Raw genomic sequence first — 26,547 nt, forward strand, 5'->3', positions numbered from 1 at the left:
ATCATGACAAACACTAAAAATAAGTAGATCAAGATAAACTCAAACGACTTCATCTTCTCCTACAACAGAGAGGCACAATTCAATCTTTAGAACTTATAAACAATGGGATTGGGAAGAAGGAATTCCACCGTGCTCTTTGGGGTGAAGAAATTAAAGAGGTTAAGTAACTTGGCTAAGAGCAGTGTGCTTGGAAAATGTAGAAAACTTATGTTCGGCATTCCTTCCTGTCACAATGTCTATCTCAAAATAGATGCTCTATTTATGACCAACCCGCCTCCATCATCTGGCTAAACAGGACTGTGGGGCTGACTGTTTCTATGCATGTGGTCATACTTGTCCCATGCCCGGAACTCCCTCTTGCCCCTGTCTCCATACTTTATGTATCATTCAAATGCATCTCAAAGTCCACTACTTTTACATAACCTCTCTCCATTCATCTCAAGCTTTATGGTCTGTTTGTATTTCTCTTATGGTCTTGAGTCTCATTTATATGAATGTTTGTACGTCTTCATCAGAGGCACAATGAGAAAAAGAGCACTCAGTGTTTTTTTGCTATCAGTAATACCTATGGAACTGAATGTGGCGAGCTACACCAAACAACTCACTATGTTTCAACAATGCTATGACTTTACTGAAACTAGATTAGGTCCATTAACACCTAGCATCCAGAAGTTCTCTGTTGGGAGTTGCCCTGTGCATATTAACATATTGAATGACATGCCTGATTTCTACCCATCAGATGCCAGTTGAGGTCCCCAAGATGTGACAATTCCAAAGACCCCAGAAGTTGCCAAGTGTCCTAGGGTATGTGAAATTACCACAGTGGAGAACCTCTTACTCTATATCTCTATATTCTATAAATCTTCATAGTTTAAGCAACTCATATGAAGAGGCTCATGTATAGTAGACACAAGATATACTATAAACAAGAAAAGAACAAAACTCTTATATTCCTGGAACTCAAGAGCAAAGGAGGCAGAGAGTGAAATGGCTTGATTATCATAATGTCACACATCCCAGAATAAGAGGGAGATGACAAAAATAACAAGATCAACTTTAATAATGAGGGGCTGACTGTCTAGCAAGGAAGTTTCCTAGGTGGTCCTTGTCTGGAGGGCTGCTGTGAAGGGACAGATGAGACCAGGCGACAGACAGGAAAATGCAGGCATGCAAAGTATCACACATAGGAAGGCTGAGGAACCTGCAAGATATCACATATGGGAAGGCTGAGGAACACACAAGATATCACAAATGGGAAGGTTGAGGAAGCATATGTGAGCCAAGCACAGGCTCTGGTTGTGGGGATAGAGGAGACTCGTGAAAGGCATGGTGCCTCCAGCTCAAAACCATGAAGAATGTCCAGGGATAGTAAGAGTTTAAGGATGGGCCCGCTGCTAAAAAGTTCAAGGGGGAAACAAAAACCAAGGTGGTGGCACCAGGGGTCAACCCAGAAACGGGAGACTACATTGACAATGTCAACCATGACTAGAGTGGAAAGCCACTTTTGGAAGAGGAAGTAGGCAGGGAAATAAGACTGCACGACAGAAGCTGAGAAGAAGCGAACACAGGGGCAGGCAGAGAAGGTAGCTGCTTGAGAAACAAGGGGCTAGGAAGAAACAGGTGGTGTCGGGATGCCTGGGTGAAGTCAGGCAGGACAGTGATTGGCCAGGAGCGGATCTGAGGACCTCAGGTCTGGAGCAGAACAAGAGCATTGTGGAGAGCAGCGTGAGGTCAAGGTTAGAGGAGCTTAACAGCATGTGTGCGGCCATGCGTGAGGCGAGGGGTGACTTTTCCAAAGGTTGGGAAGGAAAGGGAACAACTTGAAGGAAAAGGGGTATGAAAAGGGTTTCTTTTCAAAGGTCAACACCTTGAGTAACAGCGAGAGGCAAGAAAGGCCGAAGAGAACGCTGACAGAGGATTCGGCACATAAATGGAGGGAGGGTGCCGAAGGGGCAGCAGGACACACTGGGGATGGGAAGGCACTCATGGAAGGACAGAGAAGCAGTGGGAAGGGATGCTATCATCACACATCGGAGAAGGAATAAGAAGACAACTGAAGATGTCATTCCCTGAAACATGTATTTTCTTTCCCTCTGAAACAAGAAACGAGAAGATTCCTGAAAGGAGGGTGTATGTGGGGTAGGAGGGGCTTTATGTTGCACAGAACACCTGGGGGAAATAAAGGGACTGTCCAGGGAACTTGAAACTTCTGGGGGGGGGGATTGTGGGAATGGCAGGATAGGTCTCCAGTCTGGTCTCCATAATTTCCTAGTAGCTTTAAAAACTATGTGTTTGTGAGTGTGATCATAGGCATACACACACCACATTGTGCATGTGGAGGTCAGGATTACATGGGTGTCAGTGTGTGCATGTAGAGGTCAGGGGATTACACGGGTGTCTGTGTGCATGTGGAGGTCAGGGGATTACACGGGTGTCAGTGTGTGCATGTGGAGGTCAGGAGTACACGGGTGTCAGTGTGTGCATGTGGAGGTCAGGGGATTACACGGGTGTCAGTGTGTGCATGTGGAGGTCAGGGGATTACACGGGTGTCAGTGTGTGCATGTGGAGGTCAGGGGATTACACGGGTGTCAGTGTGTGCATGTGGAGGTCAGGGGATTACACGGGTGTCAGTGTGTGCATGTGGAGGTCAGGGGATTACAGGGGTGTCAGTGTGTGCATGTGGAGGTCAGGATTACACGGGTGTCAGTGTGTGCATGTGGAGGTCAGGAGTACACGGGTGTCAGTGTGTGCATGTGGAGGTCAGGGGATTACACGGGTGTCAGTGTGTGCATGTGGAGGTCAGGGGATTACAGGGGTGTCAGTGTGTGCATGTGGAGGTCAGGATTACACGGGTGTCAGTGTGTGCATGTGGAGGTCAGGAGTACACGGGTGTCAGTGTGTGCATGTGGAGGTCAGGGGATTACACGGGTGTCTGTGTGTGCATGTGGAGGTCAGGATTACATGGGTGTCAGTGTGTGCATGTGGAGGTCAGGATTACATGGGTGTCAGTGTGTGCATGTGGAGGTCAGGATTACACGGGTGTCAGTGTGTGCATGTGGAGGTCAGAGGATTACACGGGTGTCTGTGTGTGCATGTGGAGGTCAGAGGATTACACTGGTGTCTGTGTGTGCATGTGGAGGTCAGGGGATTACACGGATGTCAGTGTGCGCATGTGGAGGTTGGGAGATTATATAGGTGTCTCTGTGTGTATGTGGAGAAGGTCAAAGGACAACCCTGGGTGTTAAGTTCTCATCTTCAACCTTGTTCATTTGAGACAGGATCCTGTCATTTCCTGCTACCAATGCAGGCTGCCTACCCTACAAGCTTCTGAGAGCCTCCAGCCCATCTCCCACATTCCCAGCAGGAGTGCTGGGACTGCAGCCGCACGTTACTGTGCCAGTCTCTTACATGAGCTCTGGAGGTCCCAACTTAAGCGATCAGGTGTGTGTAGCAAGGGCTTTACCCTCTGAGCTAACTCTCCAGGCCCTTCATCTCTCAGCATCTTGGGATTCACTTCTGGATTCTCTCCTAAACCCCTCCCCAGGAGATTTCAACTAACTGGTTCTTCAGCGATGCACACAAACTCTCTAAGAAAACAATCACGATGTTCTCTCTTTTCATCCTTTTATCAGTCTTGATGACAACTCTGGAAGAAATTTGCCAGCATTTTACAAGTAACACATTTTCAGCCACAGCCTGTTCTCAGGGAAATCCCCCTAGCTTGCCAGTAACTCAGTGCCCCCAGTCACCCAGTGCCCACCGTCACTCGGTGCCCCTAGTCACTCAGTGTCTCCCAGTCACTCAGTGCCCCCCCCCCCATTCTCTCACTGTCATAAGGCTTTTTCACAGAGTCACAGTAACACTCAGCATGATCACTTGCCTCACTTTTAAAATGCAAGGACTGTGACTGCTCATGACACCCTTATTAGAAGCATGTATTTACTGTGTAGCTCATGTTTTGCAGGCATGCTCATTACTCTGTCTAATTCCATGAGAATTACTTTATCAGTGTATAGGGTTAAAATTCGCATTACTGCCTTCTAGTCTATCTACAGAGAAGGGATAATATTTTTTATTTTTAGAAAAGTTCTCATCAATGTGTTTTATTTGGATGTAATTGTGTAAACCTTCAAGTTAAGTTTCATGCACAGGTCAGGGAACAATGGCCTCTTTCCCCCCTGGCCCCTGGTATCCATCTCTCCTAGTGACCTTTATTCTTTCTGAGCTTTTCCTTTAATGCCACCTAACACAATGCAGCATCATGTGACTTTGGACATAGTTGGTGGTGTGGCATTTCCTACGTGAACTACTGTCAAGCTTGGGGAACCTTTCCAGGACGGGCTGGCGCAACATGCCATCTGAACACTAAGCTTATGAGCATCCAGCTTATAGTGCTGTATGAGCAGGCAGGAATTTAGATCCATTGAAAAATGACATATGTAACAAAATGTGACCAGTCGGAGGCTAAAAAACATTATGTTTCATTCATAAATTTGGGATCATATTGATTTTGCAGAATGGAACTGATTTAGCAAATGATGGCAAAAATTCCCATTTATTCAACTACATATGACCTTCCTTCCAGTCAGGAAAAATCTTGGAATCAAATGAAATGATGCATTGTTAATACTGCCTTGACTCTATTGAGATAAGAAATAGTATAATTAAACCTTTCAAGCTCATGAAGTAGGATAAGTTTTCAAATTAACCAAATATCTGTAATGTCAGGAAGCCGGTATGGGCATGAAACTACAGAAAGGAAGGAATTGCTCTGAGATCGCTTCTGATTAGTTGCAGGATTCAGTTCTCCCTCCCCCAGGGTGTGTGTGTGTGTGTGTGTGTGTGTGTGTATCTGTATGTTAACTGTATCCCCAGCTCCAATCGTGGGGAACCTGCTACAAAGGAAGAACAAAGAACAGATGGATTCATTTCTGTTTACTTGATTATTCAATGGCTCATTGGGTACCTGTCAAGAAGCAGGCACAGGGCCTGGGCTTGAGGAAACTAAGATGATGATACAACAGCTTAGTTAATGACAAAGAGTACATATTACTGCTAAATGTTGCACACACAGTGGTCTATAGCTTGTGGCACTGTTTTGAGGGATTGGGGACCCTTTATGAGGTTGGATCTACCTGCAGGAAGCAGGTCCCTGGGTTGGGACTTTAGAGTTAGACCCAGTCTGTGTCTAAGTGCTCTGATCACTAGTCTGCCAAGATGTAATAAGCAGAGACACCAGCTTCAGCTGCCACATCTTCCCTACCATCATGGACTGTATCCTCTTAAACTGTGAGCCAAACTAAACCCTTCCTCCTTTAAGTTGTTTCTGTTAGGTGTTGGTTACAGCACAAAAAGTAACTAAGACGGAACATCAGTAAACATGGTGGAAAAGGGGATGATGCCATTTAAAAGACTAAGGACTCCCAGGTTAGAGGGTTGTTCACAAGGATGAAAGGGAAAGAGAGAAACTTACTGCCATTGGAGGATGGGAGCCAGAAGACCCTGAAGGTTCAGGGGCTGGTGCTACCCATGCTCAGCAGCTGTAGGGTGAGTAGGCAGAAGTGTGTGGGGCTCATTTGCACACTAAAACTAGTCATTGCCATGACTACACTAGCCCCTTGTCCAGTGGACTTCATTCTGACCTCCTACTAAATTGCTTCCTGTGCTTCTGCTTCCTTCCTTGAACTCACAGGTGGCCTGTCCATAGCCCTGACCTAGCCTACATTTCATGACCATTCATCTGCAATTCACTTACCCCTCTATGGCTTAGTAACTTTGTGTTGGGTGTTCATTCCAAACCTACGAGCCATGGCCAGGAGGGGTGAGGTCATACTATTCCAGGTCCTTACCAACTAAGTTGGATGGCAAGGCAGGAGGTGTGACTTGTATCTCCAATGGAGATACAGGAAGGCCCAGAGAATGTGGTTTGTAGGCTGGCCTTGCTGTCCAAGGAGAGTTTAAAGTCAGAATGGAAGATGGAGTGAGATGGCTCAGATAGGAAGGAGCAGAACAAACTTAGCTGGGCTATTAACGTAGTCCATGCAGATGAACACTAAGTAAGGAGACTGAGGCTGGACCACAGTGGCCTGTGGGATGGCTTAGTGAGGATGAGTGAGATGGCAACCTGGAAGAGAAAGGACTAGAGCTTGGCCTCACGAAGACTAAGTCAACAGTTCAGTGTGTGACACATGGGGAAAGAGACAGTCAAGGCATGAGGTGTAGCTTCATGACTGACATCAGCTCCAATTCTAATGCAATGGCTGCACACCAGCATGCTGGCAGGAGGCACCTGTAGAGACCCACCAGGGTCCTGGGAGCACAGATGGGCAACATGTGGGCAGCAGAAAAGAACACAGGTGTGTGCAGGCCCAGGAACTGTGATGGTGAAGCTGACTCAGGCAGTAAAGCCAGGCTTCTCGTAACTGGTTTTTGACTCCTGGAGGCCTAAGAAGGGAAGATGAAGGCCACACAAAATTGTGCAAAGGGAGGTGACTTCTACAGACTGTGTGTGACAGGGACTCTGGGATTCTTCAAAAGCCTCCTCAGAGTTACAAGAGCAGAGAGCCTGGTGCCAAGCAAGGCTTGTGGTTGGCAGTAAGGAACGTAAGAGGCAGTCCTGGAACTTGCTCTGTAGACCAGTCTGGCCTCGAACTCACAGAGATCCGTCTCTGCCTTCCGAGTGCTGAGATTAAAGGCGTGAGCCACTACTGCCTGGCTTGAAAAACAGCAGTTTTAAAGCAGGTGACTAACCTGCTGCCTCTGTTGAACACAGTGGTATCAAGAGGATGAAGTGGTAACTGATGTCTTTGGGGTCGGGCAATATGGAGGCTGTAAGTGACTCTGACTGTAGCAAAGCTAAGGAAAGATGGACTGTAAGTCCGTGGGCCATGGACTTAGGCCATTGAGTGATGAGGGAAGACTGAAGCCTAGCACTGTTGTCTCTTACGAAAAAGAAAAGAAAACAAGAACTTTACGCCAAAATCCGCACCTCTGTTTCCGTTATCTCTCCCAAGCCTAAGTCATAGATGCTGCCAGATACTTCCTTTACTTTTCAAATTCATCCTCTAAAGCCAGTAGCTGTATATGAAACTCTTTGTATCTCCCTGCCTGTCCCTGCTAATGAAGGAACAAATGAACATACTTCATTTCTAATGCTACATAGATCTGTGTGATAGAGAATGATGGGCACTGGTCTCTGCATATATGTGGGGCACCGCTTGGAATACCAAAAGTCCTGAGAGGTCCTAGTCTCTCACAAAAAATAGCAGAGCACTTTTGCATAGTTCAGAGATAGATGCTACATAGCCTTTAAATCTTACCCAGTACATTGGAAGAGGAATGTAAAAGTTCTGTGAGGGAATAATGGCAATAGAGGTCTACATATGTTCAGTTGTAATACATTTTAAGTAAACAGATAATTAATAAAATCTTTTATTTATGTGTATATGTGTCTGTGTGGGTGTATATACTTGTGTGTGTTGGCGCCCACGAGGCCAGAAGAGGGTGGGGTTGGATCTCGTGGAACAACAGTTACAGGCAGTTGTGAGCTGCCTGATGTGGGTGCTGGGAAGTATGTGCTGGTCCACTGTACTAACTGCCGAGCCATATTTCCAGCCCATACATTTTTATATGAACCTGTAGCACTGAACCCTAGGATAATCAGGCCCAGATGTAAGCACCCCAGCAAATAAACCTTATAGAACACTCAGCAGCACCAGGAAATATGACAATTCTCTAGCCTGTGGTGGAATAAAATGATCTCAACACAAAGAGATATTTTGTGTGAGGCTTATTCTCAACTTGAATCCCGTTACTGATGAGAAGAGGGCAAATGCCTGGAACCTTCAGTGTTAACATATCTTAAGAGCCAAGTGGGTGAGGGTGAGGGTTCACACACACGAAACACACAGAAAAAAATAGGAGGCAAGGAAGAAAAAGCCATACCCACACACTTACCACCTTTGTGACTGTCTAGGCCACATAGATGGGGACAGCGACCCAAATAAGATGAGCAATCTTAGGATAGAGATGATGGGGAACAGAGCAGGGAGGCCCCTTTCTTTTCCCACATAAACTTAAAGGATTGCTCTGAGAGAAGTAATTTTACAGCCAACTTATAATATGCTTGAAATGCAGACTCCTCAGGGGGACAACAAACACTGCATCTGAGCTATGGATAAATTTACTCTTGCCACCATCCAATAAGACTATTAAATGTTAGTGTTTGGCCCAAGTGTTAGTATTGTTTTTCTTTTTAAATATGAAACGTACCTTGGAATCCTGATACTATCTGGACAACATCTTCATAGACCATCAAAGTGGCAGAGCGTTCAGGAAGCAGGCCAAGGCTCAGAGAGGAAAACACTGTAAGAACAAAATGGACATAAGGGAGCTCAGTTCAGTTCAAAGACTCACTCTGACTTTCTGGGTACCCGGCATTCTTCCTACTTTCTTATTTCAAACCAATCAACAATATTGATTTTTCTAAAGATGAGTGAGACACATTCAAAATGCCAGTCTTGTAATAGTCTTGTGATAATTACTGTCTTGCCATGGTCATCTTGAGTTCTTTTTTTTGTTTTGGGTGTGTGTGTGTGAGAGGGGAACACATGTACAAATGTGTGCATGAATGTGTAAAGGTCAGAGGTCAACTTTCAGCATGGTTCGTTCCTCAGGCTCTCCACCTTGTTTTTTGGGACAGGATCTCTCCCTGGGACCTGATGAGAACAGACTGGCTGGCTTGCAAGCCTCGGGGATCTGCCTGTCCTGACATCCTCAAGGCAGGGATTACAATTGCGCACCACCATTCATTGGTTTTTATTTTTTATTTTTATATTTTTTACATGAGTGCCAGGGAACAAATTCAAGCCTGTTAGTATGACTGGATTATCTTCTCATTTCCTTTGTAAGAGATCTTAGTGAAGTAAGGCCTCTTGACACTGGAGTATATTAAAAGTTATTATGCCTAGAATATATGGGTATACATATACACATGCATATGTAATGTTAGGTATTAGCATTAGAAAAATTATAAAATATGTACTTGGGATCACATATGCAGTATGTTCAGACTGTCCCTCCCCAAACTTAGAAGTAATAACACAACACAAATTATACTAATATTTGGACTTTTAACTTTGATTCACAAGGTCAACATGTTTCAGGGCAGATGCGTGTTGTGATTTGGTTGTGAAATGACCTTGAACACTGTCCCCCGCTGGTGGCACTGTTTTGAAAGGTTGTGGAATGTTTAGGAGGTGGAGTTACAGGAAGTGTGTGACTGGGGACAGGCCTTGAGCATTTCCGGTCTGTCTTCTGCTTTCTGACCATGGACACAATGTGGTTGGTCCTCACACGCTACTGCTGCTATGCTTCTCTTCCGGACAGACTGTGTTTCTTCTTAAACCTGAGGCATGAGAAATCCTCCTCTTTTCAGGCATTTTGAACTTGAGGGGAAAAAAACCATGCAAATAATTCCACTGTAAACTAACATTTTCAGGCTCTTACTGACAGGTCAGATGTAGCTCTAAGTTTACTGATTTGGATACTTTAGCTAAGCATTAAAACAACTCTAAGAAGTAGGAATTATTCAAGTGTGTGCTCTTCAGGGAAGGAAAAAGGTTTATAGATACGGAAATAACTTTCCAAATATCCCCCAGCTGAGAGGCGGGGGCTGAGATCTCAGATTTGTATATAGGTATAGCAAGGGAACAAAGTGAGTTGCCAACCTGGGTAACTTAGTGAGCAACTATTGCCACAGCAAGCTCTTTACTGACTGGGCTTTCTCCCCATGTAAGTATGTAAGTAAGTAAGTAAGTATGTATGTATGTATGTATATTTGAGGCATCATTTCAGTATGTAACTGAGATTGTCTTGGAATTCCCAGGGAAGCACACACACTTGAATTATGGGTCTTCACTATGACTGCAGGAAGTAACTCAACTTTCTATGAAAATATCAAAACTTAGATCAAGTGTTAAAGATTCTAATGATTTTGTAGTTCTGGCTTTCCACAAGCATCTCCCCCCTCCCCAAACTGCTGGTGTGCATCTGCCCTCCCCTCTAGTCAACATTTAGCTGTGGCTCTGATCCAGGACTATGCTATATCATGAACAGAGCACATAAACGTGGGCTGTGCCTTCAGAATCACTCATTATAAGAGGACCATGACCCGTAGGAAACAGAGGACAAGCAGAAGGGGACGAGTGCCATGACAAATCTAAGAACACACTTCGGTGCTATGGAAAATGGCCTGACAGTTCCTCAGATACTCAACACACAATGACCAGCAATTTCACTGCTAGGTACAAACTCAAAAGCACTGAGGCATGTTTGTGCAAAAACTTGTGTATGTATGTTCACACAGCCACTGTCCACAACAGCAAACAAAAGTGGAATGAGCCCAAATCAACATCTGTCGACTGAGAAATAGATGAAGCTTGGCATGTACATACGAATGAATATTGCTCATTAATAGAAAGGCATGCAATACCGACGTGCCACAAGAAGGATGGCCTGTGTATTAGTTGCTTGCCTTGTTGAGTGATAATACTGGACCAAAGCAACTTAAGGAAGGAAGCGTTTATTTGGGTTCACGGTTGGAGGGTACAGTCCATGAAGGCAGGGTGGCTACGGTAGTGGGAACTTGAGAGCAGGCCACACAGTCCGGGAGCACGGGGCTATGAGCGTTCCTGCTCAGGGTGCTTTCTCCTTTTAATTTAGTCCAGGACCCAAGCCCAGGGAATAGTTCCATCCACAGGTGAGGTCGCTCTTCCCAACTCATTTAATCTAGAAGATATCACAGGCATAGCCAGAGGCTCTTTTTCTAGGCAATTCTAATCTGACCAAGATGACAATAAAATTAATTATCACAGCCTTGAAAACATGCCGAGAGGATGGCAGGCATAAAAAAGCCACATACTGTCTGATTCTATTTATATACAATCTTTAGAACAGGCAAATCCAGAGACAGAAGGCAATTTAGAAGTTGCTAGGAGCTGGAATGGATGGGAAATAGGAAGTCAAAGCTAATGGATACAGTTAATAGAGGGTGATGGAATGTGCTGGAAATAGATAATGGGGACATGATAACTGCACAAAGCCATCAAGGATACATTTTTAGAGTTTCATGATCTACCAACTAAGCCAGCCAGGCATTCTAAAGCATGCATTATTTAAATGGTGCTCTTTGTGTGTAGTGTACATGTGAATATATGTATACCTCATGGTGCATATGTGTTTATATGCACATGGAGGTCAGAGGCCAATATCAGTGTCTTCCTTTATTGTTTTCTACCTCATTTTTTGAGACAGTCTCTCACTGAACTTGGAGCTCACTGATTTGTCAAGACTAACTGGACAACATGCTCAGAGATTCTCCTGCCTCTGCTTCTCCAGCACCAGGACTACAGTGTACAACACTGTGTATGCCTGTGTTTCACTTCGGTGCTGGAGATTGACAGTCAGGTCCTCATGCCTGCACAGCAAGTACTTTACTGGCTGGACCATTTCCATAGTCTCTACAATGGTGTGTTTTATGGGTAGCTGAAATTTATCTGGTACTTGGGAGGTTGAGGCAAGAGGATTGAAAATTCAGGGTCTATCTAGATGACACAGTGAATTCAAGGCCAAATTGCATAACTCACTAAGGTTCAAAAATAATATAGCAAAAGGACTTGGCTGTAGCTCAACTATGGAACACTTCCCTGGCATTCTGGAAGCCCTGGGTTCCATGCTCATCACTGCAACACAAAACCAAACCCAAACAAAACAAAAAGAAAAAAAATCACAATTATTGGGACATCAAAGTTGGGAGAAGAGTTCAGACAAAGTTGGAGGAGTAAAGATCAGAACAAAAGAGGAAGCAGAAACAGCAGAGGGTGCTAGGAGCTCTTCTTCTGTCCTTCCTGACCCTTGTGGGGCCGTAAATGAGCAAAGACGAGAGGGCTCAAGTCTCTAACTTGTGTCAATCCTTTACGGACACGTCTATGGATGCCTTGCAGGCTGTCTCAACTATTAGCTAAACCCCCAGATAGCACAGGCTAGGCCCCTGGTGGCTAGGAAGAAAGGACAGGACTTCTGTGGAGAATGTAACCCATCGAGGCAGCTCACTTACAAGTCAGGTTGCACCAAGCTGCCTCCTCCACACATGCCTCTCCATGCTCTGCTCCCTCTCAGAGTTTGCCAGAGCCTGGAAGCACCCTGAATAGCTCCAACCACCTCTGTGTTGCTTGGTGTGAGCTCTGAGACCACCTGTCACCTTTATCAAAAACTAGGTGTGGTAGTTTGAACAAGATGCCCCCGTAGGCTCATATATTTGAATGCTTAGTCACCAGGGAGTAAAACTCGACAGAATTATGAGGAATGGCCTTGTTGGTGGTGCGTCACTGGGTGTGCGGCTCTGAGATTTCCAAAGCCCACACCAGGCCCAGTGTCTCTCTCTACCTGTGGATCAGGACATAGCCCTATTAGCTACGGCTCCAGCACTTGCCTACCTGCCGCCATACTCCCTATCACGATGATAATGCCTTAAACCTCTGAAACTGTAAGTAAGCCCCAATTAAATGTTTTCTTTTATAAGAGTTGCCTCGGCCATTGTATCTCTTCACAGCGGTACAACAGTGACTAAGACACTAGGGGACTGGGACAATGTGCTTAGAAAACTTGTTTCACATGGAACTTTCCATCACCAGGGAAACCGCCTGGATGAACTGCTTCTCAAATTTTACTTTTCAGAGGGAAACAAGTGATGTATTATAATGGGTCAGCTATGTGCAGCAGGGGCTTCAGGGAGCAGCAGCACTGGGCTATGGGCCCAAATCTGTAGCGGGATGGGAGGTGGCAGAAAGGCCCAGAGTTCCCAGTGCACGGTATTTTTACTCACTCTGAGAGGGTGTTGACTGAAGGCTCTTCACAAGAAGGAGGAATTCAGTCCTCTGCCACAAGTGCTGAGGATGGAACCCAGGGTCTTTCTCTCACATGCTAGGCAAACACTCTGTCACTGACCGAATTATAAACTGGCCAGTGCCTTTTTTAAAATTGGTAAGTAGAGAGATAGGAACATCTCAGCTCTGCTTTAGGGAACAGGGAGACTTCCTAGAGTGAAATTAGCTCACCTGGGATTTTCAAGATAGAACAGAAGCTTTTTCCATGAGCGTGGTAAAAAGGAGCATCCAGAATAGCATACAGAGAGCAGAGAGGGCGATACCATCGCCCAGACTCCTCCAGGGAACCCAGACTGGCCAACTCATGAGATACAAAAAAAGAGAGGTCACTAAGGGAGGAGGCTCGTGTGCCGTTTAGAATTCCTGGAGGCCACTGAAGGATTTCAGGCAGTGTATAATGTAACTGGGCACATACATTGAATTTTAAGAATTCTTTGATAATTTCACACATGCATAGAATGCATTTTGGTCCTTTTCAGGCCCCACCGCCCTTTCGATGCCCCACTGCTGCTGACCACTTTCCTCTTCCCACCCAGTTCCTCTCCTTCCTTTGCTCCATCTGTTATGCTGTATGAGCTCCTGAGTCTAATCAGGGCTGCCTGCAGGAGCGAGGGTGGGGGTTACTCAGAGGAGCACGCTCAGCTCATCGATGGCTACGTCACTCTTCCTCAGCAACGATTAACTATGAAGAGCTCTCAGGGTCTCAGAGCTTCTCTCTAGCCATGGCGGGAAGGCTGTCTTGTGTGGGTAACCACAGTGGACACGTGCATTTACAGACACGGAGCTTGCAATTTGGTGGGTGTTTTTTGAAGAATCTAATTAACCAGGACAGAGACCAAGGCAGTTGTCCTGGAACACAGCCTTCTTTGCCAGAGCAGTGGGAGAACTACGATGCAGAATGATCATCTTTAGTAAATGGACAAATTGGTGTACCCCTGTTTGACCTGTTTGCTGAGTTCCCTCGCTCTAGTTTATACACCCTTCTGATGTGGGAGTCTTCTGTTTTGAGTTCATTTCATTGGTTAATAAAGAAACTGCCTTGGCCCTTTAACAGGACAGAAAATTAGGTAGGCAGAGAAGACAGAACAGAATGCTGGGAGAAAGAAGCTGAGTCAGGCAGTAGCTATGCCTCTCCTCTCCAAGATGCATGCAGGTTAAGATCTTTTCTGGTAAGCCACCTCGTGGTGCTACACAGATTAGTAAATATTGGTTAATCAAGATGTGAGAGTTAGCCAGTAAGAGGCTATAGATAATGGGCCAGGCATTGTTTAAAAGAATAGTTTCTGTGTAATTATTTTGGGTAAAGCTAGCCATGCGTTGCTGGATGGGAACGCAGCCCCACAGCTTCCTACTACACTGTTCCATGAACGAGAAAACCTAACACATCTCTTAGGAGTTATTGCTAAGGAAGAGAAAAGAAATCCATTCCAAACTCTTCTAACAACAACACTGCACATGTGGAACAACTTATAAACAAAAACACTGCACATGTGGAACAGAAAGGATCTCAGTTTCAAATTTTCATTCTATTTCTGAGCTCCCTGCTCTTCTGCCTTTTTTTTCCTCAATTGTTTGGAATACCAGAAGTGTTAGACTCGAGTTCTAAGAACCCACACTAAAACAACAGTTTACTCTGCGTTTCACTAAGGCCAGGCTACAGTCTGACTACACTTCTTTTAGGTGATAGCTAGCGAGTTGCCTTTATTATATTGAAAAGGTCAGCAAATAGCAAAAGGGAAGGTCTTTTGAAACGATTCAGTTAATTCCATTTTAGAAGCTAGCAGCACAGGCTCTGAAAGTCCTGCTGGGCTAGTGGAAAGCGGGCCTGGGTTCCAGGTGTTTTTATGCTGTATCTAAAACTCTTTCAATTAAACTATATTGTTCCCATATTGGACTCATTCAAGAAAATGGATATTATGGAAACAATTTCCTTTCTTCAAATCATATTAATAATGTCTAAATGAAAGCCATTAGAGTCTCACCATTCTCAGGTCCCATATTTACTACTAGACATGCTTGCTAAAAAGTCCCTTCTACCCCCAGACAACAGTCCCTGTGTGTACGTGCCTGTGTGCACAGTGCCCACAGACAGAGTCACATGGTGCTCATTCCTCGCAGAGGCCACACCGGGTAGCACCCTACCTTCTTGTTTCAGTGTTCTCCCTTGGGAAATGCCTTTCCTTTATACCTATTTATTCACAACTATTCACATTTTGTGCTTTCTGTTTGTAATTTCACTATTCCCATGCACAAAGCTGAAGGTTCTGAATATGAGAAGGTTATAATGATCCTTACGGAGAAAACAGGAGAGATAAACATTGTTCAGATATAGGTCATGGTGCTATGGGCTTGAGCACAATGTTACCAGGTCAACTACATTTAGTCAGCAGCGTATTTAAAGAAACACACCTAAAACAGAGGTATATACTGACCAGGTGATAAACATGTGGTGACTAGAGCACCCTGGGAAGTTTGCATTTTTTTCTTTCCCTTGTAATAGAGATTCAGTGTTTGCCACTTCTGAGACTGAAGCCTTTATAGACTGTAACTTTGGCAAATTATATACATAGACCCTACCTCAAAGAGCTGCCTTTTTGATGTAGACAGATACTGTCTGCACAACTCCCCTCCTGAAAACGTCCAATGCTACAAGGGGAGATCAAACATTCCCTTTAGATAGAACCTAGTGCAAAGGGCTTTGCATTTTCTGATGCCTGTGATGACATTGTTGATTGTCAACTTGACAGAATCTAAGAATCGCCAAAGAGATTGGACAGTCTAAGAGGCGATATCTATATTAGGTTAGCCGAAGTGAGAAGACCCACCCTGAATATGGAGAGGGACATTCTGAGGGCTGGGGTCTTAGGTAGCATATAACACAGAAAGCTAACTGAGCACAAGCAATTCACTCCCTGCTTCCAGACTCTGGATGCAATGTGACCAGCTGCCTCCTGCTCTTGCTGCTCTGTCTTCCCCACCATGATGGACTTTCCTTCAAACTGTATGTTAAAATGCTTCCTTCCTTCAGCTGCCCTGGCCAGGTATTTGCTGCAGCAATGAGGAAGGCCAGTGACACATGTATGGAGCCCACTGTCCTTCACTCTCTGGTGAGCGAGCACAGGACTGTTTATGACATCGGTGAAGCAGAGAGGATGCCACACACGAGAGTACAGAGCTCACACGACTGCTTATCAAATAGGCATGAGGCTGGGCATCAGGGAAATGGGCAGACAACTGAGTCCCAGACAGCGTCACATACTCACCCCAACCCGCCATTCCGCCACATAATGGTACCCGAATGGGTGACTCCAGGAGTTGGCGTGCAGATTTCCCTGACTCCCACCACAGGTGTGCCCCCGTGTCTGACTTCCTCATTGGTCACTCTGACCCGGAGGTCTGCCTTAGAGAAAGACAAACAGCTTACCCGGTAATCGGATGGGCTTCCACGGGGCAGAGTTTGGCACATAGGCATGTTTCGTGGCGGTGACAATCAGCTGATTACCCAGCTTATATTGGAACTTGATGAAAGCAACCCCATCTGCCCCAGACGTGCCAGAGGCGACAGACACCTGGTTGGCGAAGATCTCAATGAGCGCATCTGTGATGGGCTGGTGGGTGCTGGCGTCGCTAACATGCACCTTCAAGGTCACTTCTGGAAAGAGAAAAAGCACATTAACCCTGACAGGAGGTCAAGGGGGGGATATCCTAAGAACATCTAGGGTTTCATTCTTTTATAAATAATTCTGACCAGGGTCATTTTCTTCTTAATTATTAAAACTTACACAAAACAAAAGTTTATTTTTTAACTCTAAAATTAAAAAAAATACTTTTTCCTTATAAAATATCCTATCTTCTTTAGAAGCATGCTCCCACACGCTGCTTGGGAAGTAAGTCCTACCCTTTATCACACTAGGAAACAAAAGATATTCGTTCATCCTTCCTGCACTGTTGGACACTAGCTCCTATTGAACTCAGGCTGCTACAGAAGGACAACAGTGGGCTGGAGAAGACTCAAGGTGAGCTGGGAGACTTGTAGGCAGGCTCAGCAAAAGTCTCAGTGAAGGTGAGCACAAGCAACACAATTCTGGGATTACTGTTTGGTCATCACAAAGACAAGACTGAGTCGCAGCCAGAAATGTCCAGGTAAAGGGCTCCGTGTGTGAGCATGATGACTTGAATTTGGATCCCTAGCCTGGGCATAAAAATCCAGGCACAGCAATGCATGCTTGAAATATCAGTTGTATGGAGGTGGAGGCAGGAGGATTCCTAGGCTTGCTGTTCAGCCAGGTCACCATATCAGTGAACTCTAGGCTCAATGAGAAGGTGGACAATGATGAAGGAAGACACCAGATTTCTACCAGTAGGTACCCCCCCCCCCAGACAGATAGATAGATAGATAGATAGATATAGATAGATAGATATAGATTAGAGATAGATAGAAAGAAAGAGAGAGGCACACAGAGAGAGACACACACACACATACAGAGACAGACAGACAGACACACACACACTTTTTAAAAAGGGAAGACCCAAAGGATGGAAGAATAAAGAGACCAAGAATATTCATGCACAAGGAGGGATGAAATCCACTCTGTAATACTATGGAGGATGAAAGCACATGGGTCAAAACTGGAAGACTACTTAAAACAGAATAAATGATTTCCCTTTACGCAGGCAAGAGATAGTTACTGAGCTTTGACTCTGCCCCTAGGGCTGGAACTGTCACACCGTGGGCTACTGGTAAAGAAGACACAGGAGTACAAAGCAAATGCTATGGCTATGAAGAGCCAGCAGGGGCTGAGAAACAAGACAAGCACACACTTCCAGGAGAAACCACAGTGGGTTCTGCAAGACGTAAAGGGTGTGAGAAATCTGGGGATGCTGGGTAAACAGGGCACAGGTTACTCTGGGAGCTTCACATTCAGGCCATGGGAGGTCACAGAGGTGTTAGGCAGTGCGTGGAAACCGAAGTTAGTTATAGAGACCTCTAGATCTTGGTAGAGAATGGGCTGAGTGTGACAATCATCTGCAGATCAACACCGGGCTCAGACACTCTGTAGCAGCCAATAGAGGAGATGGTGATGGGTCAGGCTCCAGGCTCATGGTGGGCATCAATTTCAGGACCAGACAGAGGCCAAGTCAGAAGAGACCACTACCCCAGTAAAACCTCTTTGCTCAGGAAAGGAGTGGACATAAGTCCATCTGGGCACACTCCTACACTGTTTGATGTGTATGTTAAGCTGCCTTCAATCTGAAAGACTTATGATAACTTGAAATGGAGAGTGTGGTAGGGACTAGCAAAAACATACATGTGACCAGAGAGTCTCACAGACATAGAACATGTGGAGCAAGGCTCTCTGGATTGGTCACCAGTGAGACTGTCGGGATATGGAGGAACCTGACGGGGAGGATGAAGGTGGAGGATCAGGATTAGTGGGACATGCTGTGGTGGACTACTGCAGTTAGCACTGGGGATCGAATCTCAGCTCCATCAGGAACGATGTGGCACTGGGCAAGTCATTATGCTCTTCAGGTCTCGCCTTCCCCTTCTGTAGCTAGGGAGGCCAGTGATGCACAGATAACTTACAGGGGCAAACAGCAGAACACATGGCTGCAGAGAGGAAGGACAGGAAGAGCTACTGCTCATCCATTCTGCCAACCACTGTTCGTGTATGTGCTTCATCTTTGGGATGGAGTGAGCTCAGAGAGCGGAGGTGCGAGCACAAAGGTTTCAAGGGCAGGGGAGGGCATCCCTTTGAGAATGTTAATATTTTGTACCTGAAGATTTGGGGTTGGGGTGCAGCTTAGGGGTTGAATGCATAGTTCATATTTACTAGGTCTTGGATTCACTAGTATCCAATAACATAAAAATATTGAAAAAGTATCACTTCTGCACAAAACCACATAGGCAGTTAAACTATTTGTTTTACGAAACTGATAAAACCTTTCCAAAGTCATGCATTTCAACTAATCATTCATCTTCTTGCTCACTTCCCCCACGTACTGATTTAACCGATTTCTTGGGCAGATGATCATAGAACCCAGATAAATAATTACAAATCTAGAGCTTGGGGTACGTGCGAGAACGCTTGCCCAGCACGCACAAACACCTTGGGCTTGATCCCTAGCACTCCTCCCAGGCCCCAAAGTTCAGATTTACTAACAAAGCACACCAAGTAAGTCCTTAAAATCTTTTACAAAGAAAAAAAAGTTACAGAAATTGAAATGGGATGCTTCATGTCCTAGAAGGAAAAAGCTAACACTCAGAAGATAGAAGCCTCCAAGGCCAGCTGCCAAGACTGGCCTGAGTTTGATCTCCAAGACCCATGGCAGAAGGAGAGAACTAACTCTTTCTTTAAATTAACCTTTATATTTATCTTATATGTATGGGTGTCCTGGGCCCTGTGGAAGAGCAGCCAGTGTTTTTAACTTCGGAATCTCTCTAGCCCCAAGAACTAACTCTTGGCCGTTTTCCTTTAACTTCTAATGCATGCTGGAGCATGCACACCCCATCTCAAATAAATAAATGTAACGATAACAGTAATAATAATGAGGGTGTGAAATTTAGGGATGTGGTCAATTCTCCAGTTTTATCTTCCTGCAGGGTGTTTAGCACAGCTATAGAATACATATAGTTTCTTAGTTAAGTTGGTCTTTTTGCCCCCACAAGTAATATGATAAATTATAACACAAATCAGTTGAGTTTTCAGTAATAGTCACACTGTAAAAATCCTCTAGAAGTAGGCATGTGAGAAGGGCTTTTCCAAGCAACCTTGATAACTTATGTAATTTTACGATAATGTAACATTTACTAACAATTGAGATCATCAGCTTCCACGCTCTCTGCGCTGTCTGATGAGTAAACAGAGAAAGAGGGCATTCACTCCCATCAGACCCTTCATTTCTACGACTTCAGTGACTTCTAATACAGTGTTGTCGTTTGTGTTCTGTGATGTAATTTGGAAGAGATCACTTAGCGCTGACTTTGAGTGTGACAGGATGGGGGTTTGAGAGGGTACCTACAGGCCACTGAAGTGTCACTTTTTGGGAGAGTTTTCTTTCTTTTTGTGCACTCCAGGCTTAGCATGCACCACCCTACAAGTTAGCGGGGCTGAAGTTTTCATAGAGCAACACCCTGCATGAGACCATCCAGTCAGCAAAAGTACTCCTGCCAATGACAGCCAGAAGTGGAATCTCCTGTGAGGCTCTATTACCCACACGACTCCCCCTGAGTCTGAGAGGAAGATTCTATAACCGGGCCTGCATGAGGGGCATTATGGAACACTGTCTTCTGGCTATGACATGGCTGTGCCAGATGTTGCAGGAGTTGCAGGCAGCTGTGGCTACCAGCACAAGAAATAAAGCAAGCAAACACAAGGCATCAGAATGGGAGGAGGATTACTGGGGAGGAGTCAGCAGGAGCTAGGGAGCAGAGGTAGTGGGGGTGGGCACCATCACAGTACACTGTTATTATGTAGGAAACTGTTAAATAAGAATGAAAATACATAGATAAAAATACTATTACTTTTAAGAAGCTGTATCTTATTTCTTTGCTGCTCAGTGAGAGCCTGAGAAGGCTTCTAAGCTGGGATGCCTGATTTCTAACCTGAAATCTGGACACCGTTCTGTTTACCTTATTGTGCATGTCTATCGCTAGGTTCTGCTGAAGTTGGTTGCAAAACACACATCTCCCAGAGTGCCCCCTTTGGGTACCCTTGTCCCCACTGTCCTGTTTCAAGCCCTCACCATCCATCACACAGAGTGAGGCACATCCTGTTAACAAAACGGCCACTCTTTAGCCCCGAGCCCTGAAGTCCTAGGGAAGTTAGGAGCTATGCAGAATCCAAAGTAGACACAGAATACTCTAATGACTCCAACACTTGTATCAGGAGTCAATAAATGGTCCACAATACTGCCTGTTTTTTCTTGTGTGTTTCTGTCTGTGTATGATGTGCACATACGCATGTGTGTGCACGTGTGTGCCACAGCATACATGTGAAGGTCAGAGGAAACCTCGGCTGTCATTTCTTGCCTTCTACTTGGTTTGAGTGAGATTCTTTTTGTCCACTGCCGCATATGCCCAGGATAGAAGCCTATGAGATCCTGTCAATTTTCCTGTCTCTGTCTCCTCTATTGCCTTGGGAGCACTAAGATAACACACTCATACTGTGGAGCCAGGGTTTACATGGATCCTGGGGATTTGAACTCAGGTCCTCACACTTGAATGGCAAACACTTTGCACATTGATTCACATCCCCAGCCTGTTGTTTTTGAATGATTTATGTGCTCAGGATAACTTTAAAAAACACATACATTTATTTATTTATCTATTTATTTATTTGTGTGTGTGTGTGTGTACACCACTGCACAAGTGTGGAAGTCAGAAAACAACTTTCAGGAATCTGTTCTCTCCTTCTGGGGATTGACCTTAGTTTCAGTCTTGGCAGCAAGCACTTTTATTAATTGAGCCAATCTAAAGGTAATTTTAGGGATTTCTCTCCCCTTTTTTGGAGACATATTCTCACTATGTAGCACTAGTTGGCCTGGAATTCATTCTGTAGACCAAGCCTTGAGGTCACAGAGATTTACCTGCCTCTGTCTCCTGAGTAACTTTTACATTTAAATGTCTGAAGAAAAAGAATAGTACTTTGTGTAAGCGAAAATGATCTAAAATTTAAATTTCCGTGCTTATAAATAAAGTTTTATTGGAACACAAAGTACTTCTGTTTTGTTTCCTTTGGTTCTTATTCACCTTTCTTAAAATAAATACCATTTCAATTCATCTGAAAGGCACCAGTTTGTTCAAATAATGAATGAGTTTATCAGGAAATATGTATAGAGAAGCTATGCAATACATAGCTGACACTAAGAGTAGTAAAATATTTTCCAAAAAGAAGAAAGAACATAAAGCGCCTGGTTTTAAAGGGGCTGTAGTGGTTGTGAAGTGGAAGGGATACCTACTCACATTTGAGGGACTAAAGACGATCATATTGGGTACACAGTGTAAAAAAATAGCAAAAAAGCATCTACCAAGATTGTGAGTGGAAAAGCAATGCCAAAAGGATCCCAGAAAGCCACAACAGCGTTGAGTTGGGAGTGGTAGGTGAGAACCTCTGTTGGGATGGATGGATGGATGGATGGATGGATGGATGGATGGATGTGGCTTTCTGTGATTCATTACACTGCACCGGCTATGTGTTATGGCTCCAGTGGGAAGAGAAACAAGCAGGGCAGAGAGTGGAAGGGTGGGAGGAGTGGATGGCGGGGGCACATTTACATCTTCCCAGGGCCCCTGGTGACTGGGAAGTAGAGCTGGTTCTGCGAGGGTGACATTCTACACTTGATCCAGGCGCTTCCCCTGAGCAAAGGCCTACAGGGGTTGTGTAGTTTGGGGACTGTGGAGGAAGAGTCCTGCCATATAGTTGGATACTGCTCTGGCTTTGGTCCTGCCTTCTTGGAAGTCTTGTGACCCCCACAAAAGCTTTATGAACATCTCTTTTCATGGTAGCTGCTAGGGTGGGTAGTGCTGGTTTCTCTCCTGGTGCCAGGCCACTCTGGGCTGACTCACCGGAAGGTGCTAAAGAGTATCCCTCAACCACATCTCCTGGGCTCCCTTTTCCCTCTTTCTTCTCAGTACTCTATGAGCTCTGCTCTGCTCTGTCTGCTCAGGCTGGGGACCCAAGCTCTGGTAGCTCAGGCCTCTTCTTGCCATACACACTCATACAGTGAATTATTCCTTGACAGGAACTTAGCCATTGCCTCTAACTCAGCCTCAGATTTAGATCAGCCAGTGGCAGAGTCAGGGTGGAGGACAGCAGATGTTGAGGAAGTCTTCCTCTGCCATGATTCAGAGAGCCTCTGCTCTTGGCAAACACGAGCAGTTGGGCTCTGTGGGCACTGGCTAGTCCATTTTAAGCAATACAGGGAACATCTGCTTTGTGGGCAGAAAACTAAACATTATCTTTTAAAAGTCCAGCATTATCTTTTAGACATTTCCTTTCTAACTGCCACAGATTTTGAAGTAAGTGCAACAAGGGTGCTTCAAATGGTTGGCTTGGGAGGGGCAGCTCTAAGCAGGAAGTTAAAAGCAGACATAATTGCACGAACAAGGGGAATTATGTGTTATGGCATATAATCCCCACACAGGCATGAGACGCCCCAGTCTCGATTTGACAAAATCGTGAGAGGGCATAGAAGTGCAGAAAACATAAGTGTTTCCACCCAAAGGCCTTCATCTTCACATAACATATAGTCTACTTTTATGCAAATGACATTTATTTTATAGTATGTCATCCAAACCTCAAATTAAACACCTCCCTTAAAACCATTCACTAGCGTGGAACCTTCCAGAACACTTGCTGTTTGAACAGCCCATACTTCTCCGTTCTCAGCATCTTGTCTAACACACCCTGGATCTGTGAAAGGAAGGGAAAGACCTGGTGGTTTGGTGGTGGTGATCTCGGTGCCACTATTAGCCCCCTTCTTTGGTTCCCCTTTCTATTTCTTTGAATTGGCTTTATCTTTGTGTGTGTGTGTGTGTAATTTTTCCTTTCTTTAAATATTTTTGAGGTGAGTTTCCATAGGTGTCCATCCTCCCAGGGAACCTGACATTCCTCTGGCTTGGCCCTAAGAGCCCGGAGGAAAGAAAGCCACATCTACCCTGCGGATCCAGCCTAGACTCTGATGTCACGTTGCCTGGAGCTCCAGGAACGGCCCCGGGGTAGGCAGGGCAGCTGAAGTCACTCAGCATCCACCATATTTAGCTATATTTAACCCCAGTCTAGAGACTCACTGTGGGCTTCACACCTCTTCACTAAAACAGTAAAAGATCACTTGACTGCTTAAATGTTTTCCAAAATGAGATTTTATTTTATTTTTTTTTAATTTATTTATTTATTAAAGATTTCTGTCTCGTCCCCGCCACCGCCTCCCATCCCCCCCCCCAATTAAGTCCCCCCCCAGCCCGAAAAGCAATCAGGGTTCCCTGTCCTGTGGGAAGTCCAAGGAACCCCCACCTCCATCCAGGTCTAGTAAGTTGAGCATCCAAACTGCCTAGGCTCCCACAAAGCCAGTGCGTGCAGTAGAATCAGAAACCCATTGCCATGTTACAGATCTTTGCTCTTATTTTATCTACGGTATGTGTGCTCCTGTTACTAGAGTCTCACCAGCGCAGTGTGTGATCTGAATCTTTGTACAACAAGCAGAAGCAGACTGAGGACGCCTGCCAAGCACAGGGCAGCTTTCTGTTAGTCTATCTTATTTCTTTGACAAACATGAAAGACTTATTCGACTTAATGATCTGATAAAATTAGGATGTACTTTCTCACGCATATTCCCATCATTTATTTGATCCATTTTCATATGGTGTACATGTACCTTACACCATATGAAAATGGATCTTATATTATTTATTATACAAATAATATATACATATATATGTACCTTATATTATTTATTTTTGTCTTCTAAACTGATTAAAATGTTCAAATCTTAGAGAATGAAATCCACTAAAAAGTACAGATATACTTACAGAGACCTATGCATTATACACTTCATAATATACTACAAAATAGATTACCTATAACAATAACACTGTGAGGTCAAGTCAAGCTTGGGATAACTAGCAGTTCTGTCTCATCAGTGTCATATATAAACTGAATCAGTATATTCACATATAATATAGCCCAATAAACATCTGCTATAACTTGTAAGTTCTTGGCTTCCTTCCCCAGCCTTACTGGAGCACTTGGCAATCCCTGTGGTTGTTTGATTCTAAAAGGAACACTTAACTCGAGGAGATGCAGAGGTCAGACCTGTGTACTGGCCTCCCAAAGAGAACGGACAAAGTAGGCACACTTTAGTGCGAGGCCCTGGAGCCCCCGGCTCCCCGATGAGCCCTCTCTGGCCGATCTACATGTAGACGTCTTTTGCAGTTGATGGTACAAAGAGCCTCCCCCAGCCTCTCTGCTGATCTGAGGTCATACTGTCTGACAAAGACTTCTTACCTCTGCTAGGTTTATTTTTAAAAGCATTCCTTAGTGCTCACCAGGGTACTGCAATCTCTGTACAAGGATCTGACTTCCTTTCTACTCTCTGGAAAAGCACAGAGGAGATAAGTTTGTGACGACAGCCTTTGGGAACTCAGAATGCCATTCTGTGCCTTTTGATGGTCTACCACCACAGGCACCAGACTCACGCTGTAGCACAGGAAGAGATAGTGATGTGGTAGACACAACAGCTTCAGCTTGGGAAAGGAAGAGTCTACGCAGGCAGGCAGCGAGTGCTGCTGGCACATGGTTAGAGCATTTTATTCCCATCACAATCTTGACGGGCTCTACGCACGATGATTTTTCCAACCTCAACCTCCCTATCTCTCCCTATGCCTGCCTCCCGTGCACACGCTTCTGGCTGGGCCAGGAGATCTCAGGGAAACCAACAATGAATTCCCCTACCTCCTTTCTCACACATCTATAAGATGTACGAGGCACAAACTCATGATCACCCCATGAACAGTGATTTCTAACCCACTTGTCAGAATGCTGAAATGCAGAATACCAAACATTCATAAAAATATATCAATTAAAGAAATCACAGAATGCATACACATGCACGCATATACACCCATGCACACAGGACTTTCTAGTTTTCAAGTGTCAGCAAGCATTTCATTTTAAACACACTCTCATAGAAAGAGAAAATACCAACGACCTCCTGCAATTTCTAGTTAGGGATCCTATAAAGCCTGTCCATTCGATGCTAAGGTAAGCAGCAGCTGTCCACACTCTGCCGTGGTACATGATGAAAAAGGAACACTGTTGGGACTGCTTCAACATGAGCATTCTGCCACCAGAACAAATTCAGAGGAGCTGAATCCTTTCAGCTAACCAAGGGGTTGCTGAGCTAAATATCTCAGGGTTATTTCAAAACTCCTGCTGGACTTGAATAATTTATGCAGATAACCACATGCTCAGGGGAAAAATGAAAGATATAATGTTCCTATGATCTCATTTTAGCAAAGAACCTCATCAGTTCTCCATCAGACAGTAAACTGAACTGCCATGACCTAGCCTTCCATATATGGTATCAGGAACCACCTAAGGGCAGCTTTAAAGCACTATGCAAAAACAGAATTACTCTGCAAATTTTTTGAAGAAATAAAGAGATAATTTGGTTATTGCAAAGAAGAATTGAAACAGCTAATGAATATAAAAAAGAATGGTAAATATGGTTGAAGAAAAAAATAAAGCCATGGTCCCAGCTTCACAGAACTTGTCCATAAAGGCTGATGAATATCCACAGGCTGGCCAATATCCTCATTCTTGAGAGATGTGGTCAGTTGTACAGTGGTAATTACATAGCAACGCAAACATAGGAGATGTGTTTACTGAACTTCACACGGTGCTCCATATGACTGAACGAGAGAAGGATAATGACACAACATGGCGGTAACCAGAGCACCCACAAGTGCTTAGAAGGAAATAGCAACGACAAACTGCTTTAACACACTCCTCTTCCACTGGTGTTTTAAAATGTTCGTGAAGGTATAGACGCTTTTCATGCAGATCTGGAAGATCCTGGGAATGGCTAGGTTAATGAGCAGTGG

General features: G+C 44.7%; 1 protein-coding gene across 2 annotated transcripts in view; it reads right to left on the minus strand.

The window, feature by feature from the left end:
- Positions 1-26,547, minus strand: part of Fam171a1 (family with sequence similarity 171 member A1) — a 116,489-nt gene that overhangs the window by 35,629 nt on the left and 54,313 nt on the right. For both annotated transcript variants that reach the window (XM_041630807.1, XM_041630808.1), the window contains exons 2-3: positions 16,369-16,596; positions 8,272-8,364 (exon numbers count right to left, since the gene is read on the minus strand). In XM_041630807.1, coding sequence (XP_041486741.1) covers positions 8,272-8,364; positions 16,369-16,596 — 321 coding nt within the window. The remainder of the gene's footprint in view (positions 1-8,271; positions 8,365-16,368; positions 16,597-26,547) is intronic.

This window comes from Microtus oregoni, unplaced genomic scaffold (assembly GCF_018167655.1).
Source record: "Microtus oregoni isolate MIOR12 unplaced genomic scaffold, Mior012 000035F_ref0000213, whole genome shotgun sequence".
NCBI lineage: Eukaryota > Metazoa > Chordata > Mammalia > Rodentia > Cricetidae > Microtus > Microtus oregoni.